Raw genomic sequence first — 15,188 nt, forward strand, 5'->3', positions numbered from 1 at the left:
CAAAATGCGCCACCTGTTTTCCTAGCAGACCCCCACTCGAACGCTCCGCATGCCGAATCAATCATCGCTGTTCATGAAGCAAAATTGTCGCTGAAATTCTACACATTGAAACTCTAGGTCAATCTTAAATTAATCATTGTTTATTAACAGCGTGCTGGAGAGGTTCAAACCAACTCAATGCACCAAGTACACATGTCGATGAGGAGCTCTCCCGGGGCAGTCCCGTTAGTTCTCTTATATACAGACAAGTTATTTGCATGATTTAACTTATTCGTAATTAATTCATCATTCATTTTTGCATCATTCACGTGAACGACCAAAACTGGGTCATGCATGTGACAGACCAATACCTCACGAGGCATCTTCTCTCTAAGCTGAGACAGTGAAATTGAGATATCGTTCTCAAAACAAGGTTCTGGGCGTACTGCTAAATTGCAAATACTGATAGTGAAGATTCGTTCAATCAGTCACTTGCATGAACACAAAAATAGTTATAAGAAAAGCACATGAATAGAACACAGAAATTGGTTATTGAAAAAGCACAAACGATAACATTTCCGTCACGTGGTAACCATGGTAACAGTCTGATGTTACAAGCAACACCGATGACATCCATGCCCAGTGAGAAACCATTTAGAACAGATAAAATATGTTTTACGCACCAAAATAATTAGGACAAACTATTACCACTGTTACCACTGACAAACTGTCACCACTGATAAATCCACCATAATTGAGAATTTCAATAATCATTTTTCTACGGCTGGCCATGCTTTCCACCTGGCTACTCCTACCCCGGTCAACAGCACTGCACTCCCCACAGCAACTCGCCCAAGCCTTCCCCATTTCTCCTTCTCCCAAATCCGTTCAGCTGATGTTCTGAAAGAGCTGCAAAATCTGGACCCCTACAAATCAGCCGGGCTAGACAATCTGGACCCTTTCTTTCTAAAATTATCTGCCGAAATTGTTGCCACCCCTATTACTAGCCTGTTCAACCTCTCTTTCGTGTCGTCTGAGATTCCCAAAGATTGGAAAGCAGCTGCGGTCATCCCCCTCTTCAAAGGGGGGGGACACTCTTGACCCAAACTGCTACAGACCTATATCTATCCTACCATGCCTTTCTAAGTTCTTCGAAAGCCAAGTCAACAAACAGATTACCGACCATTTCGAATCTCACCATACCTTCTCTGCTATACAATCTGGTTTCAGAGCTGGTCATGGGTGCACCTCAGCCACGCTCAAGGACCTAAACGATATCTTAACCGCCATCGATAAGAAACATTACTGTGCAGCCGTATTTATTGATCTGGCCAAGGCTTTCGACTCTGTCAATCACCACATCCTCATCGGCAGACTCGACAGCCTTGGTTTCTCAAATGATTGCCTCGCCTGGTTCACCAACTACTTCTCTGATAGAGTTCAGTGTGTCAAATCGGAGGGTCTGCTGTCCGGACCTCTGGCAGTCTCTATGGGGGTGCCACAGGGTTCAATTCTTGGACCGACTCTCTTCTCTGTATACATCAATGAGGTCGCTCTTGCTGCTGGTGAGTCTCTGATCCACCTCTACGCAGACAACACCATTCTGTATACTTCTGGCCCTTCTTTGGACACTGTGTTAACAACCCTCCAGGCAAGCTTCAATGCCATACAATTCTCCTTCCGTGGCCTCCAATTGCTCTTAAATACAAGTAAAACTAAATGCATGCTCTTCAACCGATCGCTACCTGCACCTACCCGCCTGTCCAACATCACTACTCTGGACGGCTCTGACTTAGAATACGTGGACAACTACAAATACTTAGGTGTCTGGTTAGACTGTAAACTCTTCGCAACAAAGCATCCTTCACTCATGCTGCCAAACATACCCTTGTAAAACTGACCATCCTACCAATCATCGACTTTGGCGATGTCATTTACAAAATAGCCTCCAATACCCTACTCAACAAATTGGATGCAGTCTATCACAGTGCAATCCGTTTTGTCACCAAAGCCCCATATACTACCCACCATTGCAACCTGTACGCTCTCGTTGGCTGGCCCTCGCTTCATACTCGTCGCCAAACCCACTGGCTCCATGTCATCTACAAGACCCTGCTAGGTAAAGTCCCCCCGTTATCTCAGCTCGCTGGTCACCATAGCATCTCCCACCTGTAGCACACGCTCCAGCAGGTATATCTCTCTAGTCACCCCCAAAACCAATTATTTCTTTGGCCGCCTTTCCTTCCAGTTCTCTGCTGCCAATGACTGGAACGAACTACAAAAATCTCTGAAACTGGAAACACTTATCTCCCTCACTAGCTTTAAGCACCAACTGTCAGAGCAGCTCACAGATTACTGCACCTGTACATAGCCTACCTATAATTTAGCGCAAACAACTACCTCTTTCCCTACTGTATTTAATTTATTTATTTATTTTGCTCCTTTGCACCCCATTATTTTTATTTCTACTTTGCACATTCTTCCATTGCAAATCTACCATTCCAGTGTTTTACTTGCTATATTGTATTTACTTTGCCACCATGGCCTTTTTTTGCCTTTACCTCCCTTATCTCACCTCATTTGCTCACATCGTATATAGACTTGTTTATACTGTATTATTGACTGTATGTTTGTTTTACTCCATGTGTAACTCTGTGTCGAACTGCTTTGCTTTATCTTGGCCAGGTCGCAATTGTAAATGAGAACTTGTTCTCAACTTGCCTACCTGGTTAAATAAAGGTGAAATAAAATAAAATAAATAAAAATGACCAGGTCTTAACCGCTATTCCAAAAAGCAGCTACCTAAAAAGTTAATTTTGTATCATAAAATTCCACATTCTCGTTTATTCTTCAATCTTCTTCAGTTGGTGTTATGGAATTATCAAGGCACAAGGGGAGACCCAGATGCATTTACATTTTACATTTAAGTCATTTAGCAGACGCTCTTATCCAGAGCGACTTACAAATTGGTGCGTTCACCTTATGACATCCAGTGGAACAGCCACTTTACAATAGTGCATCTAAATCTTTTAAGGGGGGGTGAGAAAGATTACTTTATCCTATCCTAGGTATTCCTTAAAGAGGTGGGGTTTCAGGTGTCTCCGGAAGGTGGTGATTGACTCCGCTGTCCTGGCGTCGTGAGGGAGTTTGTTCCACCATTGGGGGGCCAGAGCAGCGAACAGTTTTGACTGGGCTGAGCGGGAACTGTACTTCCTCAGTGGTAGGGAGGCGAGCAGGCCAGAGGTGGATGAACGCAGTGCCCTTGTTTGGGTGTAGGGCCTGATCAGAGCCTGGAGGTACTGAGGTGCCGTTCCCCTCACAGCTCCGTAGGCAAGCACCATGGTCTTGTAGCGGATGCGAGCTTCAACTGGAAGCCAGTGGAGAGAGCGGAGGAGCGGGGTGACGTGAGAGAACTTGGGAAGGTTGAACACCAGACGGGCTGCGGCGTTCTGGATGAGTTGTAGGGATTTAATGGCACAGGCAGGGAGCCCAGCCAACAGCCAGTTGCAGTAATCCAGACGGGAGATGACAAGTGCCTGGATTAGGACCTGCGCCGCTTCCTGTGTGAGGCAGGGTCGTACTCTGCGGATGTTGTAGAGCATGAACCTACAGGAACGGGCCACCGCCTTGATGTTAGTTGAGAACGACAGGGTGTTGTCCAGGATCACGCCAAGGTTCTTAGCGCTCTGGGAGGAGGACACAATGGAGTTGTCAACCGTGATGGCCAGATCATGGAACGGGCAGTCCTTCCCCGGGAGGAAGAGCAGCTCCGTCTTGCCGAGGTTCAGCTTGAGGTGGTGATCCGTCATCCACACTGATATGTCTGCCAGACATGCAGAGATGCGATTCGCCACCTGGTCATCAGAAGGGGGAAAGGAGAAGATTAATTGTGTGTCGTCTGCATAGCAATGATAGGAGAGACCATGTGAGGTTATGACAGAGCCAAGTGACTTGGTGTATAGCGAGAATAGGAGAGGGCCTAGAACAGAGCCCTGGGGGACGCCAGTGGTGAGAGCGCGTGGTGAGGAGACAGATTCTCGCCACGCCACCTGGTAGGAGCGACCTGTCAGGTAGGACGCAATCCAAGCGTGGGCCGCGCCGGAGATGCCCAACTCGGAGAGGGTGGAGAGGAGGATCTGATGGTTCACAGTATCGAAGGCAGCCGATAGGTCTAGAAGGATGAGAGCAGAGGAGAGAGAGTTAGCTTTAGCAGTGCGGAGCGCCTCCGTGATACAGAGAAGAGCAGTCTCAGTTGAATGACTAGTCTTGAAACCTGACTGATTTGGATCAAGAAGGTCATTCTGAGAGAGATAGCGGGAGAGCTGGCCAAGGACGGCACGTTCAAGAGTTTTGGAGAGAAAAGAAAGAAGGGATACTGGTCTGTAGTTGTTGACATCGGAGGGATCGAGTGTAGGTTTTTTCAGAAGGGGTGCAACTCTCGCTCTCTTGAAGACGGAAGGGACGTAGCCAGCGGTCAGGGATGAGTTGATGAGCGAGGTGAGGTAAGGGAGAAGGTCTCCGGAAATGGTCTGGAGAAGAGAGGAGGGGATAGGGTCAAGCGGGCAGGTTGTTGGGCGGCCGGCCGTCACAAGACGCGAGATTTCATCTGGAGAGAGAGGGGAGAAAGAGGTCAGAGCACAGGGTAGGGCAGTGTGATCAGAACCAGCGGTGTCGTTTGACTTAGCAAACGAGGATCGGATGTCGTCGACCTTCTTTTCAAAATGGTTGACGAAGTCATCTGCAGAGAGGGAGGATGGGGGGAGGAGGATTCAGGAGGGAGGAGAAGGTGGCAAAGAGCTTCCTAGGGTTAGAGGCAGATGCTTGGAATTTAGAGTGGTAGAAAGTGGCTTTAGCAGCAGAGACAGAAGAGGAAAATGTAGAGAGGAGGGAGTGAAAGGATGCCAGGTCCGCAGGGAGGCGAGTTTTCCTCCATTTCCGCTCGGCTGCCCGGAGCCCTGTTCTGTGAGCTCGCAATGAGTCGTCGAGCCACGGAGCGGGAGGGGAGGACCGAGCCGGCCTGGAGGATAGGGGACATAGAGAGTCAAAGGATGCAGAAAGGGAGGAGAGGAGGGTTGAGGAGGCAGAATCAGGAGATAGGTTGGAGAAGGTTTGAGCAGAGGGAAGAGATGATAGGATGGAAGAGGAGAGAGTAGCGGGGGAGAGAGAGCGAAGGTTGGGACGGCGCGATACCATCCGAGTAGGGGCAGTGTGGGAAGTGTTGGATGAGAGCGAGAGGGAAAAGGATACAAGGTAGTGGTCGGAGACTTGGAGGGGAGTTGCAATGAGGTTAGTGGAAGAACAGCATCTAGTAAAGATGAGGTCGAGCGTATTGCCTGCCTTGTGAGTAGGGGGAAGGTGAGAGGGTGAGGTCAAAAGAGGAGAGGAGTGGAAAGAAGGAGGCAGAGAGGAATGAGTCAAAGGTAGACGTGGGGAGGTTAAAGTCGCCCAGAACTGTGAGAGGTGAGCCGTCCTCAGGAAAGGAGCTTATCAAGGCATCAAGCTCATTGATGAACTCTCCGAGGGAACCTGGAGGGCGATAAATGATAAGGATGTTAAGCTTGAAAGGGCTGGTAACTGTGACAGCATGGAATTCAAAGGAGGCGATAGACAGATGGGTAAGGGGAGAAAGAGAGAATGACCACTTGGGAGAGATGAGGATCCCGGTGCCACCACCCCGCTGACCAGAAGCTCTCGGGGTGTGCGAGAACACGTGGGCGGATGAAGAGAGAGCAGTAGGAGTAGCAGTGTTATCTGTGGTGATCCATGTTTCCGTTAGTGCCAAGAAGTCGAGGGACTGGAGGGAGGCATAGGCTGAGATGAACTCTGCCTTGTTGGCCGCAGATCGGCAGCTCCAGAGGCTACCGGAGACCTGGAACTCCACGTGGGTCGTGCGCGCTGGGACCACCAGATTAGGGTGGCCGCGGCCACGCGGTGTGGAGCGTTTGTATGGTCTGTGCAGAGAGGAGAGAACAGGGATAGACAGACACATAGTTGACAGGCTACAGAAGAGGCTACGCTAATGCAAAGGAGATTGGAATGACAAGTGGACTACACGTCTCGAATGTTCAGAAAGTTAAGCTTACGTAGCAAGAATCTTATTGACTAAAATTATTAAAATGATACAGTACTGCTGAAGTAGGCTAGCTGGCAGTGGCTGCGTTGTTGACTTTGTAGGCTAGCTGGCAGTGGTTAGACTGTGCAGACACAGGATGCAGATGGTTGGAGTCTTCCAATGTTTATTAATCCAAAAAGGGGTAAGCAAGAGAATGGTCGTGTACAGGCAAAAGGTAAAAACCAGTTCAGAGTCCAATAGGTACCGAAGGGCAGGCAGATTCAAGGTTGGGGCAGGCAGGATGATCAGGCAGTTGGGAAAGTAGTCCAGAGTCAGGCAGTGGTCAAAACCTGGGAAGACTAGCAAAAGAGAATAGAAAAGGAGTACAGGGGAAAACATGCTGGTTGACTTGACTAAACATACAAGACAAACTGGCACAGAGAGACAGGAAACACGGGGATAAATACACTGGGGGAAATAAGGGACACCTGGAGGGGGTGGAGACAATCATAAGGACAGGTGAAACAGATCAGGGTGTGGCAGGAATGGCCAATGGGCGCATGGATATAATGATTACAGAATCTACATCTCAAAAGTACAATACAGAATCTAGTTTGCTCCAATTATGTATTGGTAGGCTCTGGTATAGTCCTGAGCTACAATTTTATGGCTCTGACTGTACCAACAAATGTGACAAACACATTTCGTGGAACAAAATGCAAAGGTATATGTAGACAGTCTATAATTAATTTATTCAGCCACATTTCTGCCTGTCACCTTTTGTGCCTTTCGAACCAAAAAATGATTATATTGGGTGTAAGAGCAAATCAAAATCAACTCAAATCAAATTGTATGTGTCTCGTACACGTATTTTGATGAAGTGATCACAGGTTCAGAGAAATGCTTATGTTTCTAGCTCCTAACAATACAAAAACAATACACACAATACACACAACCCCCCCCCCCCCCCCCAAAAAAGAAATGTTTTAAATTAAGAAATAGCAGAACGAGTAATGTCCGGAATATATATACAGTAACAGTCAAAAGTTTGGACACACCTACCCATTCAATGTGTTTTACCATTTTTTAAAACTACTTTCCACATTGTAGAATAATAGTGAAGACATCAAAACTATGAAATAGCACATATGGAATCATGTAGTATCCAAAAAGTGTTAAACAACTCCAAATATATTTGATATTTGATATTCTTTAAAGTAGCCACCTTTTGCCTTGATGACAGCTTTGCACACTCTCCATCCTCTAGAGAGAGACCTAAAACCTGGGTACCAGGACGAAGGTAAGGGACCTTCCAAAGGGTGGAACCTCCTGGGGTTGGTCAGTGAAGATATAATAGTGGAGTCTGAGCCCAACAAAATACTCTGCTGTTGCCAAAAATGTATCAAGGAAGTGAATGTACCTGCCAATCAGAGGTGTTCAATAAGTGAAGTTTCAATAAGAAAAGCAGGTATTATCATTTGTTTTTGAATTCATCAATCTCTTTACTTTCCAACAATGAAAACCGAAAGTTGCTATAGTGAGGTTTAGGGTTGGTCATTCATGTCTGGATTGAAGGTGCCCTCCAAGATGATAGGTGCCAACCACAGCATCACTGTCAGAAGGTCTGCTCTCCTGCAGTGTATAAGGAAGTCACATACAGAGATTCATGATCATGGAAAACACTATCTTTTACATTTGGTATATTGCTTTTCTTTTTCTATTAGTTTTTGGGAATTGATAATTGTATGTTTGCAAACAGAGTGAATACCTTTGATTCGTCATTGTGGGCTTTGTTGAGACATGTCTAAAAAGAAAATGGTTGATTTCATTCCAATAATGGAAATGAGGTGTTGTATTACAGAAAAAGAGTCCACTAATGACTCATCCATCAGGAGACGTGACCTCTACTTGTATTTGTCTCCAGGTTTCTTGGACATCCATTTTGTTTCCTTGCCCAATGACCGATTGATACCTGACTGAAAAATGTCAATGATGGCCATAGTGCTTGAATGTTAAGCATATCATTTAGTGGAAGAGAAATTTGAGAAGGGAACTCCACACTCAGGTGTTATAGCGTGTCCCCTATGAGTGCACACTTACCCTGTAGTAGTTGAAGAGATTTCAGATGAGTGATGCTGTTGGGCTATAAGAGAGAGTAGTATTGTACCTGCTGAGGATGCAGTCTCTGTTTCAGAGTTGGCCACATACCCACACAGTGAAGTTAGTGTTACTAATTCAAAATTCTTTACTCATACTGAATATTAACAGCCATACCTAAAAGTCGACCAAACAAACATAATTCATTCAATTTAAAATGAACGTTGTCCCTCACCACTAATAACTCAGTATCAGTAGACCACTATTCCTTCAAGTGCAAGATCTGTGTGTTCACATACCCAAGACTAGTGTAGCTGGAGTCCTGATGGCTAACCGCGAAGACCTAACAGTGGTGGAAAAAATACCCCATTTTCATACTTGAATAAAAGTAAAGATACCTTAATAGAAAATGGCTCAAGTAAAAGCGAAAGTCACCCAGTAAAATACAAATTAAGTAAAAGTCTTAAAGTATCTGGTTTTAAATATACTTAAGTATCAAAAGTAAATGCAATTGCTAAGATATACTTAATTATCAAAATTCAAAGTAGGAGTATAAATCATTTAAAATTCCTTATTTTAAGCATAACAGATGGCACAATTAAGACAAAAATATGGATAGCCAAAGGCACACTCCAACACTCTGACATCATTTACAAATGAAGCATTTGTGTTTAAGGAGTTTGCCAGATCAGAGGCAGGAGGGATGACCAGGGATGTTATCTTGATAAGTGTGTGAATTGGGTCATTTTCCTTTTCTGCATTCAAAATGTAAAGAGTACTTTTGGGTGTCAGGGAAAAGTACATTATTTTCTTTAGGAATGTAGTGAAGTGTAAAAGTTGTCAAAAATATAAATAGTAAAGTAAATTACATTTACCCCCCCCCTCAAAAAACTACTTAAGTAGCAGTTTAAAGCATTTTTACTGAAGCACTTTACACAACTAAGACCTAACTTGTCATGTTTCTGTTAATGAGCAAACATTTACATTTTGAATTAGTAGGCTCTCTATCATATACATTTTATAGAACCAAAATGGGTCACGAGCACAAAATAATTCCAACTGCGGTGCTCTTCTTCCGTTGAGGATTTGTCGTGTATCAATCCTATATTGTGCTGCACAGCTCTGTCCTCTAATATCATTGGCTGCTAAAACCCAGAGCTGGGAAGACGTTCATTTTGGATATGGGTTTTTACATTCCATATGCAGTTTCAAACAGAATTTCATGACGAATATCCAGATCTGATTTCACTTACATAGCAGGCTTGTGACGCACAGTATAAGGATACGTATAAAATCACAATAGTGTAGTATCAACGCCACGATTTCATGTTGTGCGAGCTAAAATGATCAACTAATATATCAATGCAGCTCTTGCAACTGTACATGTTTTGTTATAGACATTTGATAAGGGATTAATGGTAATGCTCTTGTTCGTGATCTCAAGATCCAATATAATAAGAAGTGCCTAAAACTATGTTACAGAAATGTGTTCTTCCGGGAAATATTATATTCACGTGTTAGAGAGAGTGAGTGTGTGTGTGTTGCGATAAAACCCTGGAGTCAAATGATTGAACTTTCAAACCTTCACGCTTTATTCCTTCAACTGTCTTTATCCAATGGAATCAGGAACATCATCCTAATCTTCTAACAGTCACATTCTCAGAAAGGTTTACAGTAGTAAAAAGCTCATGGGTCATTTTCTTTAGAATGATAACGTTTACTTAGAACAAAAATAACAATTTCTACCAAAAATATTCAAACAATGTTAATATACAATAGTCATATATTTCCTTTGAAATATACATAGATTTGTTCAATTTGGATAGGTCATACTCCCTCTCTTTGCTTCATGATTTCCATGCAACAATTGATTCTCCACCACAAGCCACTGAAACATCAACTCTGATTAAAACATGTTTTACTCATATTTCCCCACTCTTTTCAGTTCAATGATGGTTGCCAGGAAACAAACAGGCTATGCAGCAAAGTAAGGAAACGTGAATTTGAGAGTAAGAGAAACTTGGCATTAGTAGGCCTCAGCAGTGATTACAACCATCTCCGTTCAGAAAACAAGTTGGCTAAGTGCAGTATTTCAGTGAGAACAAACTTAGATGTACGACAAGAAGAAAAAAAACTGTTTCATAAAGAATACTCTTTGCTCTTTAAACTTTTCTTAGATAGTGATTTTTTTTTTTTGGTATACATTCTTTCAGCACTGGCTTTCAGAATGAGAGCCAGAGAGGAACTCTCTCTTTGTTTCATTGTGGCGAGGCGACGAGAGGCTTGGCGCCCCGCAAACAATGTTTCAGAATGCAACGGCACCGTGAGACTGAGGTTAGCGCGGCGGGTGGAGGGTCCCAATACTACAGCCAGGTGTGCTCCAGCTGTCCTGGTTGTGGCTCAGCAAGCAGTGACTATTCTAAGCAGGGCGTTGGCTAGAAGGCAGCTCAGCATGGCGGCCAGGCTGACGTAGGAGGCAGAGGCACCGCTGCAGCCCCTCTCTCCCTCGCAGAGCAGCTGCTCACACAGCACCCCCTTATACTCTGGCAGACACAGACACTTCTGGTTCTGGAAGCAGGTGCCTCCATTCTGGCACAGCAGGAACTCATCATCGCAGACGTTGGCTACGAGATGAGACAGGGAGGAGATGGAGAGGGAGGGAGGGAGGAAACAAAGGGAATAGGATCAGTGTGAACACTGAATGACTCAAGCCTAGAGTCGCTGAAGGACACCCTGAGAAACGTTCACTGGTTTTGGCCACGAGTACTATACATTAACAAGACACCTGTTTTGACCTTACCTGTACGGTTGACATTTTCTGTTGAAGGACTGATTATACAGTGAAGCTTGCCAGATTGTTACATGACCTTGAAAGGACTCATGGAGCTCACTGTGCATTGATTCCCATTCAATTGGCAAACTGCTCAACTGTAGGCTACTGGTCTTAACTTTACCTTTCATTTAACTTCACCTTCACACACTCACGCACTTACGGGAGCAACCTTGTCTCCAGCTGTATCCAGGCAGGCAGTCCTCACACTTCGGCCCAATGGAGCCATCTCTACACTGGCAGAACCCTGTGTCGTTGCAGCGAGCATGGAAGGATCCCAGCTGATTACAATTACACTCTGCACAAAAGGGATTAACAACACATTACTGCTTTAGTGAGGGTAGAAATACAGTACATCTAAGATCAGTAGTCATCAATCTAGCTGAAACGGCAGTTTCACTAGTCCTGGTCACATGTGCCCATATAAAGATGAATAGGTCAGTGGTAGGCTATCCGTTTGATACTGACGATTCTATGAACATTTCATCTCTTTACCCGAAGGGAAAATGTAGGCGTTGTCGGTTTTGACTTGTTCCCTAAGGCGTCTCTCTCACCCTGAGGAAACAATGACAGCATGAGGCACTGCTTTACTATTTCTCTGTAATACCTGCTTCAAGCCATGTTCTCTAGTGTATGTCTTGTTTTCTGCCTGAAGACTTCAGGCCCAATTCACAGCTGTGTCTTATAACACTGGCACTGAATTCTGTGGCAAACCTATTTGGATAAAATGTCATACAACGTGTTTTTTTAAGAGTTCAGCTGACGTCATTGTTTAATCATTGAGAAAAATATCAGCTTTGCCCAAGCGGAAACCGGTAAAACAGGGTTGTGTTCATTTGGCACCAAACAGAATAACTTTCCAAGTAAGAAATGCTGATTTTTATTTTGGTTGCAAAACATTGTCTGTTGCATGTCCAAATGAACACGACCCAGTTGTGTTTGAGTGAGCCTCCAGTAGGTGTCAGTATGCCATTGTAATCATTCCTGCTCGGTACTGTGCTGTGGTAGTGCAATGGTATGTGTAGTGGTATTTGTGTAGTAAAATGTTACTACACTGATGAATGGCTCTGATATTACTTTAAGGTAAACATAATAATGGGTTTAAAAAAGGTAAGACTATTTATTATAAATGTGTATAAAAATCAGTAATTAAACCATTAAAACTCATTGGTTTGAAATTGTCATTTTTTTGCTGTCCAAATAAATAGTTTATAAATGCACCCGAATGTTACATGTTGTTTAAAATTGGTGATTGTTAAATGCAATTTTGGCACTGGCTGTATTCTTTAAGTGTACAGTTACTTTCACCTTACCCAATGATAAGTGGGGAGTGGAATAGAATGCATGGGCACCACCAAGCACAATTCTAATACGTATGGCAGAAGATATGGGAAAGTACACTGACACTTGACCTCTTTATATCCTGCATGTGTAATTGTAATTCCTTAGCATTTTTATAAAGGCTGCTATGGTATGTTTTCAAAGCATTTCTAAATTAATGATCAGCTAAGCTTCTACGATTCTCTTTAGCCGTTAGCATGGTCGAAGGATCGGGCTTTTAATCCTGTTGAGCTACAACGGGGTCATACAGGAGACACGTCACAGAGGTTTGCAGGCAATTAGTAGGGATTGAAGGCAATACAAAAATGATCAGCTGTCTTGTTATGCCTTTATCAACGTCTTCATCAACCTTTTCCACCGTGCATATCCATGTGTAAATGTTCATGAAGAAAGTCAGTGGTAAAATGCTGTATGTGTGGACATGTCAGTGATGGGCAAACGGGTTAAACTCTTCATAGCTGTTTATAGTGAGTGCGTTGAGGGTGGAGTTTGCGTGGTGAGACAGTGAGGAGAGATCCTAACTGACCTATACAAACGTTCTCATCGTCCAGCTCGGCAGAGACATTCCGGAAGAATCCCAGTCGGCAGTGCTGACAGTTCTGCCCCCTAGTGTTGTGTTTACAGCTGACGCAAGTCACGATGTTGATAAAGTCAATATAACTGCAGCGGTTCGAGTGGCCATAGCACTCGCAGTCTGACAGGGGGGGAAGAGCAGAGTAGGGTTAGTACAAGGTGCTGGAGGATGAGGAAGAGGAAGAGGAGGAATGGAGTCCTATTCAAATGCAGAGGTAGCACTCAGAGATTTAGGTATACCCCAAAACTGTTTCACTCATCATACAAAAGCCAAATAGGCAAGACATAGCTAGCTCCATATAGAGCTGAAGTATGCTTAGTTCAGAAACCAGTTCCTTACTTTGTGGCCCCATGGGAAATCACTTGACCTCAATAAGATCAAATCTGCCGTATTCAACCAGCTAACAATCAGGCCTCTGAATACTGCACATTGATTTACCAAGGGATAAAAACAATTGGTAGAGCAAATACACCAAGGTGTCAATTTAGTTTGCATTATATATTTTTTCGATTGATTAATTGATTTACACCTAATTAAAATATTATATAATATTTTAATTAGGTGTAAATCAATATATATATATGATGTCACAATGAAGCTTATAATGCTTTAGGTTTGTTCCATCATACTACAAGAATGTGAATAAAATTGTTTTGAATGCTAATGTACAAGACGATTTAGCTGACAGTTTAGTTATTTAATCAGGCATCATGTTACATCTCTTTGCTTAGAGGGGATTCATTATTGACACGCTATTTAAAAAGATGCTGCTGGTGTAATATGAAGACCTGCTGTACCACAGAGTAGAGCAGTGGGACGGGGGGGACGGGACGGGGGGAGGGGCAAAAACAGCTTATCACAAATGAATGGGCATATTACCCTACAGATTGTTGAAAGAATGGTCACTATCTCACAAAGGAATCCACACAAATGACACTATACAATCCGTTGCGACACAGACCCTATAGGTTCTGAGATTTCATTACAAGTTCACAATAAAAAGGTAACGACAGTAATACTATAAATGGAGGGGAAATAAGTTGCTTACCTTACGAAGCAAACAAAACCCAAACGTGCAACATAAAAACGCATGGGGAAAAAAAACAAAAAGACAAATGAATGAAGGAAAAAGACTGGACAAACTTTGGTCATTTTTCCACAGTTCTCTAGTCCAAACAGATTCAAAGCTTCAGTGTGGTAAATCATGTCTTACCTTGAAACTGGACGTATGCAACCTTAGACTCGCTGTATTTGGACCCACCAGGAATCAACAGTTTTACAACCGCTTGGGAAATAAAGGATCTATTTAACTGTGTTATAGATAATACTAACATGCCAATGTGTATAAGCCTCTACTACACAGTGTCTGAAATATCATGGCTACTAACATATACAATTGATGCCAAAGGAATCCTGAAACACAATAGGGTGCCAACTGCTCAGACATCTTGCATGATTCACAGAGAAAGACCTCATACATTCCATAAACCATTGAAATCTACACATTAACACACAGTATTGTATATTACCACAACGTTTAGTCATTCACAAAGTGTAGATATTCATTCCTCTACAAGAACAACATCTCAGTCCCATTCAGACAATCCATCTCACCAGCAATAAAATGTCTACCTGGGTTGTGTTTATTAGGGAAACGTAACAATTATTTTATTTTAACATTTAAACATAACACGAAATGAGCTTCAGTCCGTTTCTCCCGTTTAGTGCCAAATCAAGTGATTGGAATCATAGTCCATTGCAAAGATGTTTAGTTTGCAATACTGGTTCGGCTACAGCTGATGAGTGGAGTCTGAGTGGTGACAGAATCACCCACACAATACTATGTGGCATATTCTGTACCACATGATCCTTGTCAACAACAAAAATACATTAGCTGCTCTAGGTTTGACAAAACACACAGACGACTTCTAATGCTTGTCAGCAGCCTGGTGCTTTGAGTCAATAGCCTCCTGAAACCATGGATCAGGTATCCTACTGGGACATGGGCTCATCCAAAAATGGCTTTTCCGCAACCTATTTTGTCCATCAATTATCTGTTTGCGCTCTGACACCCAGTGGGGATGTTTTCCTATAGCAACCAGGTGACTAACACTCCAACTTCAACCCCATTGAGTTGGTTCAGGGAATTCAACATGAATGGTTACTGACACCACTACAAATTGACATGCTAACGCTAATGTAAAGGACGTCACGCTGCTTGCTTAGCGAGTACCGCTCCCTCCTGATTCAGGCTTGAACGCGGGACCTCTGCCTCGCAAACAAACATGGCCGCCCTCCTGAAGCGTCTTACCCAG

General features: G+C 43.6%; 1 protein-coding gene across 2 annotated transcripts in view; it reads right to left on the reverse strand.

Annotated features, from left to right (window-relative positions):
- Positions 1-9,702: 9,702 nt before the first annotated feature.
- The window catches only part of LOC115139747 (netrin-G2), a 58,116-nt gene continuing 52,630 nt past the window's right edge, over positions 9,703-15,188 (reverse strand). The window contains exons 3-6 of one of the 2 annotated variants that reach the window (XM_065026506.1): positions 14,087-14,158; positions 12,826-12,993; positions 11,122-11,256; positions 9,703-10,752 (exon numbers count right to left, since the gene is read on the reverse strand). In XM_065026506.1, coding sequence (XP_064882578.1) covers positions 10,529-10,752; positions 11,122-11,256; positions 12,826-12,993; positions 14,087-14,158 — 599 coding nt within the window. In that variant the 3' untranslated portion in view covers positions 9,703-10,528. The remainder of the gene's footprint in view (positions 10,753-11,121; positions 11,257-12,825; positions 12,994-14,086; positions 14,159-15,188) is intronic. The other variant, XM_029677481.2, reaches the window with a different exon arrangement.

The sequence above is a fragment of the Oncorhynchus nerka genome, linkage group LG13 (genome assembly GCF_034236695.1).
Source record: "Oncorhynchus nerka isolate Pitt River linkage group LG13, Oner_Uvic_2.0, whole genome shotgun sequence".
Lineage (NCBI taxonomy): Eukaryota > Metazoa > Chordata > Actinopteri > Salmoniformes > Salmonidae > Oncorhynchus > Oncorhynchus nerka.